This window comes from Lycium ferocissimum, chromosome 5 (genome assembly GCF_029784015.1).
Source record: "Lycium ferocissimum isolate CSIRO_LF1 chromosome 5, AGI_CSIRO_Lferr_CH_V1, whole genome shotgun sequence".
In the NCBI taxonomy this organism is placed as follows: domain Eukaryota; kingdom Viridiplantae; phylum Streptophyta; class Magnoliopsida; order Solanales; family Solanaceae; genus Lycium; species Lycium ferocissimum.
Window position 1 is genome coordinate 1,640,367 of NC_081346.1, and position 23,263 is coordinate 1,663,629.

At 36.2% G+C, this 23,263-nt stretch overlaps 1 protein-coding gene across 1 annotated transcript; it reads right to left on the reverse strand.

Moving 5' to 3' along the window:
* Positions 1-551: 551 nt before the first annotated feature.
* LOC132055346 (protein ROOT HAIR DEFECTIVE 3-like) lies at positions 552-12,292 on the reverse strand. Its single transcript, XM_059447120.1, has 22 exons — positions 12,133-12,292; positions 11,723-11,789; positions 11,544-11,646; positions 10,756-10,826; positions 10,592-10,655; positions 10,446-10,511; positions 10,297-10,344; positions 10,141-10,203; positions 9,993-10,049; positions 9,669-9,827; positions 9,514-9,582; positions 9,316-9,407; positions 6,255-6,333; positions 5,745-5,910; positions 4,942-5,066; positions 3,519-3,781; positions 3,331-3,427; positions 3,096-3,245; positions 2,574-2,678; positions 2,092-2,186; positions 1,896-1,992; positions 552-1,216 (listed from the first exon to the last, which is right to left on the reverse strand). The coding sequence occupies exons 1-22, from the start codon at positions 12,290-12,292 to the stop codon at positions 968-970; spliced, it is 2,445 nt and encodes an 814-aa protein (XP_059303103.1). The 3' UTR covers positions 552-967.
* Between the last annotated feature and the right edge of the window lie 10,971 nt (positions 12,293-23,263).

Consider the following 23,263-nt stretch of genomic DNA (forward strand, 5'->3'; position numbering starts at 1 on the left):
CCGTCTTTTTCAAGTGAAAAATGTTGCAGGTGTCAGCTTTACTCATATTGCTGGTCCCAAGCTCCGATAGAGGAAGATTATATTAGGTTAGCAGTCAACGTGACCAATTCATGATAAATACACCATAAATAAAGCTTAAATGGAAAAAACATGATTAGTGCGAATTCATATAGCCAACCATAACCAAGCTCGTACATGGCCAGTCCCAAGCTCGGATGGTAGGCTAGCCGCCAGCGTATAACTTACCAATTCTATGATGAAAAGCCACGTAATACAGATAAAGCTTATATGGAACATGGTCAGAGAAATCATATAGCCAACCACACTCACAACTTGCAAGGACTGAGGTGTCATTGTGGTCGTGGTCTTATTTAAGGGGAAGATTTTACATCAAACGGAAAAAATTAACTTATATTATTGCTTATAAATCATTTTTATATCAGGTAACGGAGTAGTTTCACTCTTCCCTAGATGCTCAAATTTAACATCAAAATCTTAACATGTAGAGAGGGAAAGCTGGAAAAAAAAAATCAGAAATTTCTCTAATAATCTTTGAAAAAAATCCCATCTCATTAGAAATATAATAGTTTTTGATATCTTTCATCAGCTCATCAATAAAATACAGACATTATATTAGGCTTCTCACAAGAAAAATTTGATGGCAAACCGGGAGAATGATAACAAAGAAAGCAGAAAAGAAAGGGCCCTCTTCTTAGTTCACCAACAAATGAAAATCAACGCAAAAAGAACGAGAGAAAATTAAAACACAGCCTATGCAGTGGAGACTTCTTTAATTTCGTGACAACCCAAGCCCCAGTGTACAAAAATCAATGCTTCAGTGTCTGATTCTTTCACATGCTTTGCCTCTAAAGGTCCATCAAGCCGAATTGTGTACCATACCACGTCCGGATGAGCATAAAAGCTTTGCTGTCGCAGAATAAGAGTGTGTTTCTATATAAACAATAGCTTACTGTCTTTTGTCATGTAACGAGGAGCTAGAGTATTCTGTTCCATTTTCTGAAGTTACTTCAGATGTAGTGCTCGTTGACACGTCACCATTATCGTTCGTGCTACCACGGAAGCTCTTTGCAGCAAGGGCAGGGTTACCCTGAGGTTGTTGACCACTTGCCATACCTTGTCCTTCCTCTGCTAGTCGTTTAAGAAGATTCATGATTGTAGGAACGAACTTTGTGGATAAAGAGAGAAGTCCAGGTAGCTGTCACAACATATATAGAACATCACATCCCCGAGAAGACAATTATTTCAAAAGTTTCCACATATGTGAATGAAGCAATTATAGAGGATAAATAAGATTATTGGTTATTTGACTCACATACTCCCAGTCAATATCTACACAGTTACCTATAAAATATCGCAAAAATAGAAAGGAAAGGTCAAATCTACTGAAAGACCCCGAACAAAGATGTCTGCTTCTTGCATCGCTTGGAAACTAGACAAAGGAAGAGAAGAAAGGGATTGTTGTGTGATGATCAGAAAAAATTATGAAAGAGAATTATTTCCCTTCCGGCTTCTCCTACTCTCTCTTTCTTCCCCTAGTTTGCTAGGGTAGGGTAGAACATCTCCAGGAAAATAATGAACTTACCACCGAAAGATCAAAACTTCATCAATTCTCTTTTTGTAACTATGTCGAACAGAATTTTAGAACGTCACTTGCAACTGAATATCATCAATGTGTTGTCCTTATAGTGTAGAAAATATATTCAAACAATCTTTTAAAAAGTGATGAGCAAGAGTTTGCAACAGTTATTTGGTTTAGTTGCTTTTATTTTATAAAGATATTTGATCAAATTGCTTTTTCTTTAATAAAGGTATTTGGTTGAATAGCTTTTAGTATGCAAACAATAGAACTCTAAGATATCAGATTCAGCACTTACAACTCCATTGCGGAATTCGCCCGAGATGTCCAATTGCACCCAAAGGGCTTTAAATAGCAGATAGGCGACGAATATAAACCCCAAATATAAAGGATTTCTGGAAAAAAGTAAAACCCAGCATCAGCCCATGAGTTAAACCATATTATACTGTAAAACGTAGGGGGGCATCATGAACTACAAGTCAGAAAGAATATACCTTAAAAGTGTCATGAATTCATTGAATCCCAAAATCACCATGGCAGCAATTGCCCACGGAGGTGGTAGCCAGTTATTATTTCTCTTGCTAGCCTCCTGAAAGTTGAATAAAAGAAAATGAGAAGCGATCAAGAATGAAGGGAAAAACTTTAATAAAGCTTATCCATGCGAGAACACCTAAAGGTGATTAGATATTCTCTTAACATTTCAACATTCAAAATTGAACATACACCTAGCATGAAAGACAATCAACCTCCGAAGTACCAAAAGGCTGTTTGTGCAAAAATCAAATCTCTAGTGTTAAATGAACAAGATTGCACTTCGAATGTTCTAATCCCATTATTTAGTGAAAACACCCGCATTAAACGATACCTTCTATCCTTATTGGAACTCGAACATATTCAACCGACAATCAAAAACCAACATAGAAGAATGGACTATCGAAAAGCAGAAAGACATGCAGAATAGCATCTAATATCTTGCCTGAGCAGCAATGGCTTGTGAAACAACATATTCAGTCTCCGTCTTAAATTGCCTCCACAAAGACTTGCACTGGACAGGTGTAATCAAAGTTTTCGATGGAGGGACCTGCAATTATTGACCACAAGATGAAAATTTTGATGGGCTGACACTGCACCATGCAAAGATTACTTAATCATACAAAAAAAGATCTAGCTCCTAAAGACGAAAATTTATTAGGAACCTTTGTAGACTTTTCAGGTCTAAAAAATCAAATCCTTATGAAGCAATAAACTCCTCAGACACGCACTGGGATTAGCTTATATGTGTAGAACTGGATTGATATTATATTCAATCCAAAATTTTAAATAATTAGTTGATGGTCATCACCAGCAAGTGACCCCAAACAATATATTCACAATCTATGAACCATGTCGTGGAGACTGGCCTTTTCAATGGAAAGAATCTTGTCTTCCCCTTTTCATAGACCAAATCCTTTTGCTTGCAAATAGCTTCCAAGACAAACCACATAAGTAAATCAATTACCTCATCCCAAGTGCTAGACGCCAGAGGATCAACTGATGAAACGCTCTTTGCGGAGGAAGAATCCACAAGAGCAAGGATAAGTGTTTTGTCTATACTGTCACCCTCATCTTCCAAGCGAACTGCAGCCATAACTGATAGGAGCTTCAGAGACTGGGAGAAAATTGAGAGTAGTCAGTAATGAATTATTGAAACGTGAGATCACACACCAAAAAAAGGGTTTTGCAATCAATCATACAGCTGATCGTGCAGTTTTAGTAATTGCTCGAATATCTTCCTTGCCAGTCCAAATTCGTGGCATAGAATCCTGATCATGGCTGAACAATGTTGAAAACCTGCCAATAATTTTCAGGTCATCAGCATATTCTTTTGTATTATAAGTATTGTATGTCAGAGCTGTAGAACAAGATCAACTCATGTCCATACCTGTCCTTCATGCGACTCAACACCCTTCCAGCTTCTTCCTTTGTCTTTGCTTCAACTACTCCACGTGCATAATCTTTCAACCGCAAAACCATACTATCCCTACTTTCTTCATCCATTTCAAAACCAGAGAGTGCAGAAGCAAAACCAGAGACTGCTGTGTCAGTCTCACGCTGAAGCAGTTTTCTTATTGCTGGCCATGTATCATCACCCGCTCCATCTAAAAGGGCCTCAACTGGTCCAGCCAATGCCTCGTTCAGTTTTGTCTAAACAAAGAATTTCTCTTCAGTTCCAGCATAATTACATCTAAAATTAAAATCAAATGGTCCTCACACTTGTTTGATATCAAGCAGGAGTCACTACCAACAACAAATAGTTACTAATATATATGCATGTTGGACCAGCCATTCAGCTATCAGATGCAACCAAGTGATGGCATATTCCGTTAATTAGGGAGATAATATTAAACATCCCAAGTATGCCCAACGCACATTATTTTTACCTCAAAATCCTAGAACAAAACACTACAAAAAATTGAAGTACAACAACAACAACATACCCAGTGAAATCCCACAAAGTGGAGTCTGGGGAGGGTAGAGTGCACGCAAACCTTACCCCTACCTTGGGTGTACAGGCTGTTTCCGATAGACCCTCGGCATAAGAACAATCAAGTCAAAGCAGGATGAAAAAGAATTCTGAAAGTTAATATTAAGATAGTAAACTTTGGCCCTAACGCAACCTCAAAAGTTAAATGAGGAGGTGAGGATTATCTGAGACCCAAGTAAGGAGACGACATCCCATACACTTGCCCAATGTGGGACTCTTAACACCTCTAGCACAACCAGTCTGGACATTTGGAGGTGAATAACATAAGGGTCTGTCATTGGATAACACAAACACGTGTAAATGTTTGGTATGTCTTTGATATCGTGTTAAGAAAAACATACTAGGCATGTGGAGCTTAGGCCTTTTGGCGTTCAACTTTTGGTTTCAGGAATTGGTGTTGACCATCTCGAGGCACACGGTTAGGACTGCTCCACAAGCCATTCAGTTGGATACTTTTGGTGAGACTCCACTTACTTTTCGTGGAGCTTGAATAGTTTTATTCTTTGAGTCACCGGAACCTGTTTCAGTTCACTAATCTATTCATTGTTGTAAGATTAATTATTTTCGGCTTGTAATCTATGGCTACTCGTATGGCATGCATGAACGAAACTATGTTACTTTATGAGATTTTCATTATAACGAAATATGTTGATTTAAAGGTTGTGAGTATGCATGGTTTTCATTATTGAAGTATTTATGTTGGACCTCGGGCCTTGTTCAATCTCAAAGGTGAGCATCCCCCAAAATGTAAGGAGACAACAGCTAGTCAGCTACAGCGTGAGACTTAATGGTAAACTATAAAGGCTGTCAAATTTCATACCTCGTAGAGGGTTGTCACTTCAGCAAGCTTGGCACTACGAACTTCAGCAATATGAGCATCTACATCACGCCTCAGCTTATCCCTCACTCTAGATGAGTCCCATTTTGCTTGATCAATAATAGCATCTACAAAATGATGCATCAGCTGTCAGATTTCAAATAGCTAGCTGTCACGCTGCTGACACTACGCTCAACATTTTATGTCCCAAACAAAATATCACCTATTAAAGTTTTCCAGTCTAGGGGCATTTCATTAACTACAAGTGCAGCAAGATCTTGGAAGAAAAATATTAAGGAGCACTAATTTCCTACAAATGCTGAAAGTCAGCAAGTGATACAGCAATCTCTTTGCGAAAATTCTTTTCTAATTTGGTATTTCCAGCTAGAAAAGTTGCTATTTTTCTAAGAGCAGGGAAGAAGAATATGACAACAGTTGTTGCAACTCTCATCACATGCATCCAAAAAGGCATAGAACTGGATACCCTATAGCAACCAAAAACATCAGAAATTTACCCTGCAAACTCAAGTGAACATTTCAAGAAATAATCATTAGTAATAAGCAACTACTTCAACTAACTGACATTTAATAGAAGCTTAGTCAGCTCTACAAGTTTATTCCCAGAGTAAGAACACTTTTTATAACTAGGCCCCTACACAGAGATAGGGTATCAATTCCTCAATCCTTTTTTTTTAAGACCTGGGGAATAAGGGTTGCTCATGAAGGATAATATGCCCTTGTCAGAAGAAAAGATATAAATCAAGTGCGGTAAACCAGTAACAGAAATGGCAGATTGCATCCTGTACCTGTGCTTTCTTCGTCAAAATGGGACATAAAAGACTCAGTACATTCACGAGCGGACAGAGCAAACCCTTTACCCCCCTTCAATGCCTTCTCAAATGCTTCTTTGAATCTTTCAAAAGTATCAGATCGAATGTGTCCCAGCATAGATTGGTAGGCTGGTTGGACAAGCTACGACAAAAGACGGGATAAATCAGAAGAGGATTGCAATAAAAAAATGGCCCTTCGTTTTGAGAAAAAAAAAAAGGGTAAAAAGGTAGTGTTTTACTAGTGGGAGAGAGAGAATGCATTTACATCATTGGTTGAAAGAGTGCCACTAAGATAGAAATTTTAGCATGTAAATTTATTTGGTTGACTCTAAAAAGGCCAAAGAGTTCTCATTAAGACACACAGGAACCCAGCAAGTTTGGTTGGTCAATCATCAAAACTAGAATTGGTTAATGCAGGAATATAACAAAAGGATTCTGTGTATGCAGTAAAACAGGTTTAGGAGAGAGCGGAGCCTAGCCCGTTACCTGAAGCAATTTCTCTTTCAACTGCTTTCGCTTTGAGGATCTAACCCCTTCGTCAAAGAAGGTAGCCTCGGCATCATACCTGAGAACAAAAAATCTTATTATCCATGTGCACCCTTCTTATAATGTATACATGCATAATGAAAACAATAATTACATACCATGGAGCAAAATGGTAAGAAGAAATGAATCCAACAGAAAATTAAAATAAAAAGAATCTCCAGTTCAAACTATATGATACTTTCTATTTCGGGACATCAGGAACTTCCCTGCTAATCTTATACATAAAGATTATTAAAAGTTTTACAAGATCACATTCATTTAACTGATCAAAGTTACATATTAGAAATGATCACATCCGATAAAATATGCCATCCGTAGGTGTGACTATGATGAATAAAGGTGCTAAAATAGAAAGACATACAACCTAAAATCACATGGAGAGAAGTCTCAAAACGGCTATATTCTCATGGAATCAATGGAGATTTAGCAAAAGACAAATACAGTAGAAGCAAAGTACTAATATAATAGATACCAACTAGTTGTGGTTAAGGCTCAGTAGTTGTTATATCTATATCAGATTTGGTGTTTGCCAGTAGTGTTTCTAGCCTTACTAGAGACTTGTCTATCAGTACAGTGATAAGAGTGCAACTCAGAAAATTCCTAATTTTCCTTTTAAAAAAAATATTTTTTATAACCGTGGTGTCCGGGCCTGATTGTGCGCACTTCAACTAATTCCACGGGATACCTGCCACCTCCCACTAGCAACAGGTACCAGGTAACTCAGTCCACCAAGACTAAAACAGATGGGAAGAAATTTTTTGTCCCTATTTGGATTTGAACCTAAGACCTCAGTGTTCACAATCCACTTCACTGACCACTAGGCCACACCCTTGGAGTCTTAAAATCACATTATTATTATTATTGTTATTATTATTATTATTATTATTATTATTATTATTATTATTATTACTACTTATTAGAATAAGAAGAGCCTAATCAAAGGGATGGATACAAAGAGTTCGAATGGCAGGACACCAACAAATTAATAATTTTTATTTTTTTTGAATAAGGTAACATTTTCACCAATAAATTAAGAATTGCAGAATAGTTGATTGATTGTTTAGAAATAGAAAAGCAAGGAAGAAAGCACAACATGAAAAGAACAAGAGAAAAAAAGGTGGACCAGCGCAACGGCAGGTAGGGCAGCAGCGGTATTACTTAGCCATCATGATTAGTCTAGGGTTACAATGGAAGAAAAAAGGTAGAAAATTCAACAAATTAGGGGCACACAAAGTGGAGACTTTTTGGGTTTGAGATTTAGAAGGGGTTTTCAAGATTGGAAGTGAGTGAGTTTCAAATATTGATAGACTTACTTTCTAGGCAAGTCAATCCGGTGGATAATCCCGACGTGCGGTGGTGGGGCCTGGGAAATAATGGAGTGTTCTTTGTGAAGTCTTTTTATGAGAAACTTTTGGTTAGGGAGGAGGTTGATTTCCCATGAATGCAATATGGATTCCAAGTGTGCCGAAGGAGATGTGTTTCTTCACCTGCCTAGCCACGAGGGTTGATTTTGAAAGCGAAAAATCTTAGAAAGTGGAAGATTGTCTGTGTCAGTTGGTGTTACATGTGCAAGGAGGCGGGCGAGGACGTGGACCATCTTCTTCTACATTGCGGGTTTACCATGAGATTATGGTGGGGTATGTTTAAGTGGTTTCAAACTCCTTGGGCAATGCCAAGAAGTGTGAAAGAGTTGATGTTCAGTTGGAAGAGCGGAGGAGGAGGAGAAGAAGAAGGGCTTGGAACGTGGTTCCGCTTGCATTAATGTGGGTGGTTTGGAGAGAGAGAAACAGGAAAGCTTTTGACATAGTAGATTCAAGTTTCTCTCAGTTGAGGAGCAGTCTCCGCTCCCTTATTTTCTTTTGGTGCGAACAGAAAGTTCCTTGTAGCGTAGATGACTGGGCGGAGTTTGTAGAGAGTCATGTTGTGTAGATGCTTTACCTTTTGGTATATCCCTTGTATACAGCTAGTTTGGCCATGTTTATTATGAATGAAAATACCTTTACTTGATAAAAAAAGAAAGGAAAAACAGTAGAGGAGAATTTTTTTTTTTTTTTGGGGGGGGGGGGGGGGGGGTTGCGGGAGGTTAAGTTGGGTGTGAGGGAGAAGAAAAAGAAAGAGTAGTTTTTCCGAAACTCGAGGACAATGAGCCCGACCTTCCACCCTTCTCCACTTAAATATCAAAGTTAGTTCGCTTGGCAAAGGGCTGGAACGGCCAAACCTATGACCAAAGGCACAAATTCCTCAGCTAGCCCTCGAGGGCGAAAAGAACTAGTTTAAGGACAAGAAGATGGATGGAAGGAGGAATGCTGAGAGAAGGGTTTGCTTCCTTTATTTGTACCCTAGTAATCATTTTTGTTAAAATATCCAGAGGGATATTAGGCACACAAATTCCATTCCACTCAAAGAGTAAAGCCAGAGACAAAAACACAGTGAGAAGGTGGATCATCCACAGTGGGCCACAACAACCACATACCTAATACTGTAACACCCTATCTTTGATCACTTTAGCAAGATATAGAGAAGAATTTTTTTTTTTTTTGATAAGGTAGCACGATATAGATAAGATACTGTACAAAGTAGCCATATAAATCTCTTTGCTTTCCTACATTGATGCTAAACCAAAATAAGGTCCGACCCACGCTCAACCATAGTTCTTGTGTATCATCATCCTAAACACCATGCTCCACCAGCATTTCTGACACTGTTAAAATTCAGAGAAACCAGTCAGCCTTTCCTTTGTCCTCAAGGCTCAACTCTCTTTATGTTATACTCTTCTAGCAGCGTTCATAATACCATAAGCTTTATCAAATATAATGAAAATGCAGTGATTAATTATATTCTTGTGTTCTCCTTGCTTTAACCACAAGAAAGGCAAGAAATATCACATTAAGAACGTCCGCAACAGATGAGTTTCACACAAGAAAATTACTAGCTTTCCAACATTCTTTGTCTGTTACTAGAAGCACACCCCTGCTATACCGCATGAAAGTTGTGTTCTTACTCTGATAAACAAGCGTCCAAAATTGAGCTGAGCTTCCTTCCAAAGCCCCGTACAGAATGAGAATTAACTGCCTCTTCTAATTGACGCCATTCCTACAAGAAGGTCAATCAATTTAAAATTAATTGTGATATTTAAGATAGTAGATAAAACAGAACAACGTATAACTTCTTAAATAAACCTCCAAACAATTCTATGTACCTCATTTTCAGTGAAAGCAACATATTTTTCATTGGCAATCTCTTCACAGCGCACCGTAGCTACCATAACCTGTAATTATATCAAAATAGAGTATGTCAAAAATACATCGATAACTAACTGATAATTTCAAATGCAGTAGATATTTAGGTTATAACCTTATGGGCAGGCAGGTCAAGGTCCTTGTTCTCCTTTATAACCCTCCATATCTCTTGTGAACTAAATGAAAAGCCTGAAGCAGGAACAACAGCCCGCCTATCTCCAGCAAGCCCACCAGGTGCAATAGAATGAAAGAACCGCTGTCTTAGACTAGCCACCTTAACAAAGAAACGAACACAAAAAATTAAACCAGAGTCAACTAAGCAAAAAAGTAGCTTTTCTGAGCTGATCATTGGCTACAACATATACAAGACAACCATATATGATAGGAGTAGATAGGAACATATAATCAACGAATGCTCAAAAAAATATTTCTCGCGTACCTGCTCTTTGAATTGTTCTTCCTTCTCCTCGAAACTAGAAAGAGCCACGACCTCGACCTGGACATTCAATCAATTTCACTAAATCTGTGAGCACAGATATAAACAGACAACAAGAAAGTAAAGCAGATCAAATTTTACTGTGACTCACATTAAAAAACTCACTTAACGGTGTTTCCTTGTGAGCTTGCGGCTTTGGGACAGAATCCCATATCTACAAAGCCCAGAACAGGTATGATAAATTCAATAATATAGAGTTTAGAAGGGAACATAAAATAAGAAAACTCAAAAACCATGAACATGTTACCTTCTGAATGTCTTCCCTTAGAACAGGTTCCAAATTTTCAAGGGGAGTCTACAAATGAAAGTGAAAAAACAACCTGCTCAAACATTTTTTTCACAGGACATGCAGATATTATAAATGGCAGAAAAACGCTCGTGAGAGAAGGCACCTACCCTTGTTTTGTCACGAATAACAAACATCAATGTCGTTTTACGTGGACTAAATAAACGCATCATAACCTGTTCAAAATAAAGTAAGTCGTAAAATATCCGGAAGGAATATTCCAACAAACAAACAAAAAGGCCTCTATGTACTTTACCTGGAAGACAGTCTTCAAAAGAGGCTTATTGGCAGCCTGCTCACGACCAATATCATGACACCACCTGAATAGTTAAACTTTTGAGCCACTCATACATATTTTTTTTTAATTTCAATTTATTAGAAGTTCATGTACTATATGTTTCACATAATAGAGGAACTTACATGTTGATAAGCACTATATCAGAAACAGCAAGTGCGAATAGAGCACTTTGCTTTTCAAACGCGGTGTCATCCTAAAAAAAAAAAAGTAAATCCTGAATGAGAAACAATCTGCTCAATTACTAGTTATCCCACCTCAACAACAACATACCCAGTGTAATCCGACAAGTGGGGTCTGTGGAGGGTAGAGTGTACACAGACCTTACCCCTACCTTAAGGGGTAGAGAGGCTGTTTCCGATAAACCCTCAGCTCAAGGAAAAGCATTTTAAAACTAGTTATCCCACCTCATGACCAAGTATAGGCAAGGATCATCTCAAATTGTTAGCTCCAAATTAATCACAGAATAGATTATGGTTCCCAGTATATCTAGCAGAAATATCCATAGACATCTTTTGACACAGTGCAACTACATTAACACAAAGAACAGTGAGGTAAAAGATATCAGAGACCGGGAATCTACTAAAATCTGTTCAAAAATTATTCAGTGAGCTCATCATAGGATTACAATTTGCAAAGGATTACTATTTGCAAAGAGGAAGCTACAACGATTTTGAAATTATTTTTTATAGGCAAGAAGTAGGGATGTGAAATAACTAATGATCCATACTTTATTTTTCAACAAAGTAACAAACAGCTGTCCATGATGGTATCTGTCATCTGCACCCTTATCAAAGGGGTACAGCACTTGGGGAAAATGCATTAAGGATAACGTGCATCTGGTCACGCGAAAATAAATTATGCAACAGCAAAAGGAAAGTACAATGTCATCTAAAAAGTACTTTCAACACACCTCTCCTCGTTCTCTACCATCTGTGCCTTCTAAATCCATGACTAGGGTGCAAGGCTCAATCCCAGCACATCGAGCCATCCAAATACCTTTTGTGGTTTGTGACCTAGAAAATACTTAATTCTGTCAGCTCACCTACAATGAAACAGCAGACATCTGGCAAATAAAACATTCATACATACCTTCCCTTGTAGGCATCCATCTCTCTGAAGTTAGTATGAAAAAGATGATTTAACAGTGTACTCTTCCCTGCATTATCACACAATTAAATTTAGCCACTATTGGAAAACAATATAATAGCATTGGTTTCACAAAGAGCATTAGGATGATTTGTGTAGTCAAGCAGCGAGGATGCAATAAGGAAACGCTGACAAAAAGGAGGCGATAAGACTTGACGCATTCAAAGACATGGACATAAAGATCTTAATCAGCTCCAGTGTTCGTCAACAACATGAGCCATTCACAGACGAGGACATAAAGATATGACAAGGACCTACTCTTCGTCAAGCTTCACCAAACTAATATGAAGTCATGATATTGCAAAGTGGTAAATGGATGATCGCTATTATGGTTTTTGAGAGAGAATTCATACCGCTACTTTGCGGGCCCATAATGGACACAACGGCATATGAAAGACCACATTCCGCCAGTTTAACTTCCTTCATAAAGTTCTCGACTCCAACAACATTGAACGCTCCATCGCCGTCAATGAGGTGAGTTGAACAGCACTCATCCTTATTATCTGAAAGCATTAGCATATACAGTTAACAGAAACCCAACTTCCGTACATGAACAGAACTAACAACCTTCAATAAACTATCATAATAATTCATAATTAGATGGAAAAAAGGAGAAGCTACACTTGATCCAGAAAAGCTGAAAGTCCCACCGTCAGGCTATTAAGCGGGTAAAATCTACTCCTATTACTGCACTCAGCACATTTACAGTGTGCAGTAATCTGATTCAGGCCAAGAACAACCAAAAATACAAAAAACACTTCTAAGAAAATTATTCCTAGAGTACCTTTTTTTTTTCAGCAACCAAACTAATCCAACTTGAAAAACATGTGTTAGCAGAAAACACAATTACATAGACTAAATCACCAAATCAAAGGTAACTCAATTTCAGTCCATCTCTTAGCCAAACAGCAGTATTAATCAAATGCAATCAACAAGGACCAATGAATCAAGATCAGTAATTAGGAAGAACTTACAGACCCAAGAAACAAATACTAACCAATCTTAATTACCTTACTTAAAAAAACGATTTTTCTGAATAAACCCCAAGAAAAGGGCTAAACCGTGACAACCCATTAATAAATACCATTAGGTTATACAAAATCAGTAAATGAATCATTAAATTTGGGGTTGGGATTATACATATGCTCAAGTACTCCTAAAGTACTTTATCTTCAGCAACCAAACTATTCCAACTTGTAAACATGCATTAGCTGCAAAGCCAATTACATCTACTAAATCCTCAAATCAAAGGTAATTCAATTTCAGTCCATCTCTTAGCCAAACAGCAGTATTAATCAAATGCAATCAACAAGGACCAATAAATCAAGATCAAGATTTAGAAGAACTCAAAGACCCAAGAGTCAAAAAAAAAAAAAAAACAATCTTTGTGAGGAAAAAAATACCTTACTAACCAAAAACCAATCTTTCTGAATAAACCCCAAGAGAAAAGGGCTAAACCGTGAAAACCCATAAATAAATACCATTCGGTTATACAAAATCAGTAAATGAATCATCAAATCTTAGGGGGTTTAACTACAATGATCAATACTAACCAATCTTAATTACCTTACTTGTAAAAACTTAATCTTTCTGAAGAAACCCAAGATACAAGGACTAAACTATGAAAACCCATTGATTAATATCATTCGGCTATACAAAATCATTAAATTTCGGAGGGTTTAAGAGCAAGAATCGAGAGTAGTAATAAGATTGAAAATGGATCGGAAAATAAGAAAGTAAAACATACCCATCTGAGAAGTAGAGAGTTAAATCAAAGGACCCAATCGAAGATCGCTAAGACTTGTTGAAACTTGAAAAAGTTGAAGGAATGAATGAATATTAGACAAAGTGCGATCTAGCAGAACAGTAGCCCTTTTTTGTGTCTTAAAAAGTGCGCTAGGACTATCCGATGATCTGAAGGACACCGCAGGTGAAATATAAAGGAAAAACAAAAAGAACCCAATTGCAATACCAGTTGTATTTTTTCAATTTTTACACAGAGGTGAAAGAAATCAAATGGTGTTTTTAAGGTTTTTTTGCTTTTTCAGGGTTGAAAATTCAAGTTTAGATAAGAACATTTAATGTACTGCTACTCTAAAGAAAGAGTAATTTCTTTCTTTTTGGGTTTAGTTTTTTTTTGACAAGATAAAAAGAAAGAAGGAATTTAAAGGCATAAGAGTTTTTGAGGCTAAAAATATGTCATGGATGAGATAATGAAGATTAAATTTTAAAAATTTGAGCAATTATCACATTATTTTCCTCTTAGTTTGTTGTAGGTATTTAATGATGGATGTGTTAAGACGATAACGATATAAATTCAAATGTGATATGCGTGCATAATATGCAACTCTTTTAAATAAAGTATGTGTACTACTATTGAATTTGAGTAAAATATTTGATAAGTAATACGGGGAAAAAAAGCAGTCTAGTGCACTAAGTTCTCTCACGGGGTTTGATTTCTGAAGAAGGGTCCGGCCATAAAGGACTATAAGTAATACGAAATATAATAAAATTAATGTAAAAAAATTATACATTTATGAATTTTAATAAGATTGCCTATTATTTCTGAGTTCAATCTCTCCTGACAATTTCTTTTTAACTTCTTTTACTCGAGGACTCAAAAATGGTTTTTCTTAGAACAGGAAAAAAAAAATTACATTTATAGTAAACACAAGTAGTGAATTCCTGAAAACGTATTACTATTTGGATTTTCAGGTCAATCATGAGAATTGAATTTGTTCATCATTTCACTTATTGGAAAAGCTGAAGAAGTGAAAAAAGTGTTTTAACGAACGAATCGGTGAAAGCTTTTACTGCCACGAACTAATTACCATGCCTTACTGTATCATAATAGTAATTTGAATACCTTGGGAGTATACTCTATAATATAAGAATATTATAGTACTATAGTTTAAGAATTAAAAAGAAGAAAAAAAGGAAATTAGCATGATTCAGTCTAATAAAATTACCGACACGTGGCCCACCAACCGCCCATCTAGCTTTTTAGAAAAACAACGACGCCGTCCAATGGCGCGTGTGGGCGCACGCCACTTAATGATTCGGAAAATGCTGTCACAATTTATTTACGTCCCGCGTGGATCCCACGTATAATATATAAAATCAACTTTTTAAAAGTTTGGACCAAAACATTCCCTCAATTTTGTAAAGATTTGAGTCATATAAAAGTTTTATATTTTCTCAATGACTTGTTAATCTGTACTTGTGGTCTCCCTTTGATTTTAAATGGTTCGATCGAAAGCGATTAACTCAAATTAGACCTCTGTGACCCCACTTTATAAATTTATTTAATTAAAAGAAGAATTAAGCGCATATATATAAAGAAGAGTGTTAAAAATATAATTAAATTTCTTTTCTAACAACTTAAGTTTTAAAATGAAATCGCTAAATCCTTCAACAATATCCTCATTTTCTTAAAAAATCTCAAAATAGTTTATAGCTTTGATAAACTTTAGAGAGTCACCTTCTCAAGTTATCACTCTACAACTTTTGTACACAATTAGTTCATATAGTCAAAATGAAAATTAGGATGTCAATTCTTCTTTTCGTGAACCAAATAAGCTTAAAAAATTGTGACGTGCATTAGTGATACAGGGCAATTAGTTTAGACTTTAGATGATTAGCAGTGACTAGTTGGCTTGGTAACAACTAACAACAATGCTCTAGATAGTTCATAATCATCACCTCAATCAAAACAACCAATTATAACACTTGGAAAGCTACAGTACATGGCGAACCAAAATTCAATGGATTTGCCGCAAGGAATAGGTGGCAATGTTTGTTTAAATAAACTGGCAATGTCTATAATTAGGAATATTTGATCATCTCCATCTTTGCGCACATTACATTAAACATCAAGGCCCCTTGGATTATGAATGTTGTTGAAGGTGGGTAGACAAAAACACATTAATGATACAGTTGAGCTACAGACAAATTAATCAAGAATATGCTAAAGAGGCTCATTAGACGTTGAAAAAACTACAACATGTTCAGAATATTTATGAAGGAATTCGGTCCATAATATTAATAATAATTATTTTTTTTATATGACAGATAATTTACCTGAAAGTGGAAATCCTAAATTTAATAGAGTATATTATGCTATAAGTGAGAGGATTAATAGTGTAAGATGGTACTTTGGCAATTATGGAGGTTCCAAATGCACAAGTCTTTTATTTTATTTTTTTGATTTTTCATCCGGTGTCCGGTATACACATTAAAGCCCGATTAAATCTGAATTCGCACAGCGTAGGATCCACTCGGGGACCCTTAATGGTAAAACAAGTCCAAGGATTGTCAAATCAAGTCCTAGCTAGACTGTCTTGGAGCCAACAAGTAAAGGAAGAACTCAAACAAGCACAAAAGGTCCAACCTCAATTTTGTTAGTATATTTGAGTTCAAAAACCAGAAAGTAAAAACTAGAAAAGCAATTAAATGCAGAAAATGAAAAAACTTCGAGACCACGGAATTCAAGGTATGTCCTTAAGGAATTTAATTGTTTTTCTAGTTTTTACTTGCTGTTTTTCGAACACATATATACTAACAGGCTTAAGGAATTTAATCCCCTCATTGTACTCGAGGCTATGAATTACTTCCTTCCAAAATAAAACGGATATATCTGTTGATGGCGTAGCGATACCTCAAACCCCACCACGACAGACGCAAATTCGGAAACAAATAACACAAAGCTCGATATTTAGTTTGTAAAAAAGTATGTAGATATCCAACACTAACTTTGGGATTAATTTTGTATCATGTTTAGTATAAGGTATAAAATTATCTCAGGATAAATATCTTCTACCAAATAGAGTATAAAATGAAGCCCATAGTTGAGATGGGATATCCCACCTTATCTCATTAACCTTGGGATTATTTTATCCCACCTTTTAGATGGAATAAATTAGTCCCGTGATTATAATCTTGAAATTATAATACCGAAATAATTTTGTCGGTGTACCCAACCAAGCAATTCGCAGAATTGCCCTTCTTTTGGGGTGGTCTTTAAATTTTGCCCCTCATATTTGAAATCTTTAAATTTTGCCCTTTAGCTAAAACCCACGGGTTCCAAGTTCGAACTCACACAGTCAAATTTTTTAAAAAAATTCGCAAGGCAGAGTTTAAATTTCGCTATGCCCCCACGAGCATACACTTGTGAAGGAATTACTAAAGTTATGCCGGCCCTGGCATACTTATGCCTTATGGGCAGACTTGGCATGAGTATGCCATGTCCGGCATAACTTTGGTAATTCCTTCATAAGTTTATCGCGGTCCCGATAAAAGTTTGTCCGTTAAAAGTATGCCCCCACCGCATAAACTTGTTAAGGAATTACCAAAGTTATGCGGACCGATACTTATGCCAAGTCTGCCCATAAGGCATGAGTATGCCCCGTCCGGCATAAATTTGGTAATTCCTTAACAAGAGTATGCCGGGTCCGGCATACACCCGACCCAAACCTTGCCTTGTAATTTTTTTTTTAAAATTTATGCTTGAGCGGGGGTTCGAACTCAGAACCTAGTGATTTCTGCGTGAACGCTCAGAGTTGCAATGCGAAGGGCAAAAATTAAAGACCAGCAATATGAGAGGCATAATTTAAAGACCACAAATACGAGAGGCAAAATTTTAAGACCACCCCAGAAGAGGGGCAATCCGCGCAAAAAAATGTACCCAGCCACCACTTAAAGCCCAACAAATTTGTGGTACAACGTCTTGGCTCATAAATGCCAATGTGGGTCCTGAAGGTTCTGGGCCATCTTCGTTGAAAATTGTTACGACCACATGTAATTCTCCAACACAAAATGCTACTCCCTCGAATCCATATTATATAACGTTCTTAGTTTTTAATATTTGGCTCAAAATAAATACTTGTTTACATAATTAATAAAGTATTGATTTTTTCTCTCAAATTGATTCTTAATTAGATAATTGAATTTTTATGTAACTAATAAATCATTTAAATAGGTATATTGCTTAATTAAGTGTAATTTAGTGAAAATACATTTTACTTTTCTAGAGGTGAGTGAACTATTTAAGAGGCGTGTCCAAACTAACACCACCATATAAGATGGACCGGAGGGAGTATAGTTATTATGCAAAACGTTGAGAAGTAAACGAATAACCTCATATAGTGTCATTTAAATAAGTTGTTATATGAGGTTTTTTTTTTTTTTTTTTTTTTTGTCTCACAAGTTGGTGGATCCGTATCTTTCATTTTTTTTATCCACAAACTTTAAGTCCACTCTTTTGTGAGGCAAAAAGATGTCTCATAAACTAGCCACAGCTGTATGAGGCACAAAATAAAAAACTTCGGATGAAGATTACTAAGGTGAGAAATAGTTGCCGACCTATCGTATTTGCTAACGTGGTCATGATGGAATTAGAGGTGTACAAAGAATATCGATAAACGCACCAAATCAATAATTCGAGAACCCGGAAAAAAATTGACTATGGTTTGCTATAAAGAAAACTGATCAATAATGATTTGGTTTAACTAAAAAAATCAAACCGAGACTAAACCAATTAGATAACATATATACACGTTTTTTAAGGAAATTATGCATAAAGATATTTATTATAATGTAATTTATAGTATTTCTTAAACTTTTTCATAGTTTTTGTCTCTTAACGTATTATTTCACGCTTGTACTTGGATTTTTTGGATGGTCTGATAAGTTTATAGCCCATAAATGTTAGTAATTAATAAAGCTCAAACCAAACTAAATCAATGTTAATGCTAACAAAAAGAAGTTCAATTCGACGCTAAGAATGGCAAAAGTATTGTATATCTATTTTTTTAGTTTAACATTGGTTTAGACTGTTACACCCCGTATCTTAGAACTAAGGTTATATCTGTAACATTAGAATTTTAGCAAAAAATTTGAAAGTTTGTGTGTATTGTGAAAATGGTTGACAAGTCTACTTCGGGCACCCGTAACCCCTTGGTTCGTTCAGAAATTAGGAAAGGTTCCTAAATGAAAGTTGTAGTACATGGAAATACCTTTCCATGCATATATGGTGGAGTTCAAATAGAGCTCTGTGCTAGGAGTTATACCCATTTAACTGAATGTTGTTGCGAGCAGAGAAACATGAAACTTTGACTAAGTGTAAAATGGACAGGGGAGCTCGCTGAGCTCGCCCCAAAGCGAGGCAGGGGCTGGCCATAGACCGCGCTCGGCGAGGTAGGGGTCCAAAAAGTGAAAAAAATGAGAAAAATCATCTAAGTCCAAAATGTCAGGGGAGCTCGCCCCAAAGCGAGACAGGGGCTCACCTTAGATTGCGCTGGGGAGCCTTGGGGGAACAAAATGCCCGTGCTATAAATTCAACACTTAACTCAAAAATTCATTTATCAAACATTCCAATTTCGTTCTAAAGCCCTAAGCAGTCGTTTTCCTCCTCTCCCCATCCTCCCACATCAAGGTAAGATCGCTCTAACGATTCCTAAGTAATTCTAACATTAATTCATGATTCTTCAACCAAAACATAGGATTTCCAAGGTAAATCCTACTCAAGCGATTCAAAACTACGGTTTTGGTGTTCTTCGTCAGAGAAGCAGTTTAGTTCGTTAGATTGGAGCGATTACAGGTATGTAGGGTTTCTATCTACGTATGAGAACATCATTCTTTTCCACGCCACGTTCTTCCATGATTATATGAAAGTTTACCAAAACTAGGGTTCTAGACATGTTCATGATAACCCTAAGTACATGTACCATGATATACCATATTTATATGATTACTTCGTTATTGTGTCCTTAATATTCCATTCTGGTTATTGAGAATCTGTCTGTAATCCATGAAAACCCATACTTTGCATTCCATGGGTTCTTAAATGTAAGATATGAACTTTTATGTTTATTTTCATGAACTTCTACATGTTTCCATGTTTTCATAAAAGTTATATTATATATCTGTATATTATAATACAATCACGAATCATGTTTATATACCTCATGGGCTACTAAGCCAAATATATTTATGTTAGTGTTTTGGGAGTTGCACATATTACCGAGAAGGCTCAGACAGCCTGAAACTACGTATGCTAGTGTGGGATAAGGATCGCGCCGCTCAGTTAGGATGATACCTTCATGTTTACCCATTGCAGGTTATTGGATCCATTCATGTTCATGTCTTGTACCCCGGCAAGGTACAAGATGGCTTAGCTGGTGGGGTAGAGATTAGACACCATGTACTTACGTGGTGGTTATATGTCGGTTATACTAAGGCTCTCTCACTTAAAATGTTTTACTCATGTTATATATACATGTCAGATGATACTCATGTTCATGTTCAGCTTGTAGATACAGTATGCTAGTGTGGGATAAGGATCGCGCCGCTCAGTTAGGATGATACCTTCATGTTTACCCATTGCAGGTTATTGGATCCATTCATGTTCATGTCTTGTACCCCGGCAAGGTACAAGATGGCTTAGCTGGTGGGGTAGAGATTAGACACCATGTACTTACGTGGTGGTTATATGTCGGTTATACTAAGGCTCTCTCACTTAAAATGTTTTACTCATGTTATATATACATGTCAGATGATACTCATGTTCATGTTCAGCTTGTAGATACAGTCTCAGTTTTAGTTCTATTATTTCATGTGCTATGCTTATTTCATTCAATCGCTTTACATACCAGTACAATTCGAATGTACTGACATCCCCTTTTATTTGCCCGGGGGCCTGCATTTCACGATGCAGATTTACAGGACGATGGATCAGCTCGTATCAGCTATTGGTGAGTCCCATTCCATTCGGTGTATTATCCTTACTTTAATTTTATGTTAGTTATGCAGTTAAAGTATGCCGGAGGCCTTGTCCTGATAAACAATTTAACAGTCAGACTCATGTCAGAGTTTTCATAAACTAGTTAGTTATGCCATGTCAGATGTTCAGAGTCGTATAGCCAGTATTGACTCATTACTTACTATGTTTTCAGACTATTCCGCATTCGTGATATATTATTATTTTCCGACTTATGATTATTGATTCCCATGTCATGCGTGTTTATATTATATTCTGCATTAGCTCATGTCTCATGTTAATTCAGCAAGCCATGTGGTTCGCTCGGTCACATACAACAAGACATCGAGTGTCGTGTTACGCCCAGTCTTTGGTTCAGGGCGTGACATAGACAGTAAAAAATGTGTAACTTAGTTTTATGTTTTTCTAAGTGTTTATTCATGTAGGTACTAGTACTTGTTAGTCATACTTATTTATGCATGACTTTGTACTTTTAGATTATGTTCGTTTTCTTTATGGCTTAACAATTAGCAATATTTATTTTATGCGATATCATTATCTTTGTTCATATTTTAGTACAACATCATGATTTTTGTGTTATTTTCTTCGGAAACACCTTATAGAGTCGTATCATATTAGGACTAAATAAATATTTGGAGCATCAGCGGAGCCACGTATAACCAAGGGATGTCAATTGACACCTCTTGGCTGGAAAATACATTTTTTTAAGCATCCGCTTAGTAGCTTTTATTTTATTAATAAATAAATAAATAAAGAGTATCTTTTACATCAAAACAATCAGAAAAAGGAAATTTCTACACAAAACTTGAATAAGAAACTATATCTAATGGGTTTTCCTCTTCAAGTTCATCACTCTAGAAGTTGAACCCCGAATTTGCTAGCTGGTGCTAAACTTCAACTGAATGTCATCTTCTCACATTGAATCTGAATCTCATATACTCATTTTCGCACAGTAGCTGACGCTCAACTTCAATTGAGTTTCATCAAATCTCACATCTTCTTCGATCTGCTGGTTTCTAACCCAGGTAAATACATTGTGTACCTAGGTAATCTTTTTAAAATTGATGCATATATATTTATACCAGCTGCATGAGGCCCGGGCACCACGTTACAACTTAATTAAAAAATATAACGTATGTCACATTTTTTTATTGCACAATTAAGTTAATTTAGTGTCACGTTAACATGTCTCATGGTAAATCTTCATAATTATTAAAGTATTTTAGTCACATAATTGAATAAGTTTTAAAGAACAAATTTATTTATGAGAAAGGAAGTGTGGAAGGAGAACTAGCAAATACAAAGGGACACAAGATTTGACATTCACTAAAGAAGCAAAATATTGGAGGTTTAAAACAAATAAAGGGTGTGTTTGGTATGGAGTTTTCAATTTTCTCGTGTTTGGTTGGTTAAAATTTTCGGAAAATATTTTCTCTAAAAAAATAAGTTCCTTAAAAATGAGGAAATCACTTCTAGTGGAAGTAGGAAAATAAAGTTCCACAAGTGGCCTGGCATTTTCACATTCATTATGTAGGGATTCAGTAGCTCAGTTGCTTGGCTACCTGAACTTCACCTTGTTGGTGAGAGTTCGAATCCCTACGTTGTAATCCCCTCTCCCCTTTCCCTACCTCCTATGTAATAAAAATAAAAATGAAAAATTCCACATTCATTATGTCCCCCTTGCCGTTCAATACAACTCATCTTCATCCCGACTTTTGTAGCCCCCATCCCTACCATCCACCCCCCCACATCCCACGCCCCACCTCCACCCCCATCTTCACCTCACCTCTCATAGTAGTTGTCTAGATTATATACAAGTGATTTTAAGAAAATAAGTAAGAAACACACTTATTTTCTTGAAAAGTATTTTTAAAATAATCTTTTCTATGAAAAACATTTTCCTTCATACCAAACACAGACGAAGAGAAGGATATGGGGTACTAATTAGTACTATCTCCGGTCCGAAATAAGTGTCTACTTAGCCTTTTGCACAACCTTTAAGAAAATTCTAACTGCTAGAAGGAAATAAGTATATTGACTAAGCTATCCTTAATTAAATACTACCTAATGAATATACTTTCTTGATTACATGAAAATTCACTTATCTAAATATGGTAAATTTGGAAGAAAATAATTAATTCCTTGCTGATTGTGTGAGTGGACACTTATTTTGAACCAAAATAAAGAGGCTACCTAAACACTTATTTTGAACTGGAGAGAGTAAGACCTAATAAATGCTTTGATTGGAAATGAAAGTGTGACTCGAAAGTGCATAAATTTTACCAAAATGTTTAATGACTAAGAATGTAAAAGGTACTCCCTCGATTCTTTTTTACTTGTCTCTTGTTGACTTGGTACTTCCCTTACGAAATTATTTATTAGGAGTTAAATATTCTAAATTACTCTTATTAGTTATGCTTTGGTAATTTAAATATGACTACTAATACTCCATGTAGTTACTTAATGATAAAGGATAATATAAAAAGAAATTAATAAATCTTTCGTGATTTGCTAAAATAGACAAGAAAAATAAAAAATTATCTAATAAAGGAACAAGAAGAATGAATGGAAAGAATAATTTAATAGGTACTAAAAGAGATCCACAATAAATTAATACTTCCTTTGTCTCAATTCACGTGGCACAAAATTTCGAAAGTCAAACAGTTTATTTTTTACCTATAATTCATGCATAAAATCTTTAAGTTTTT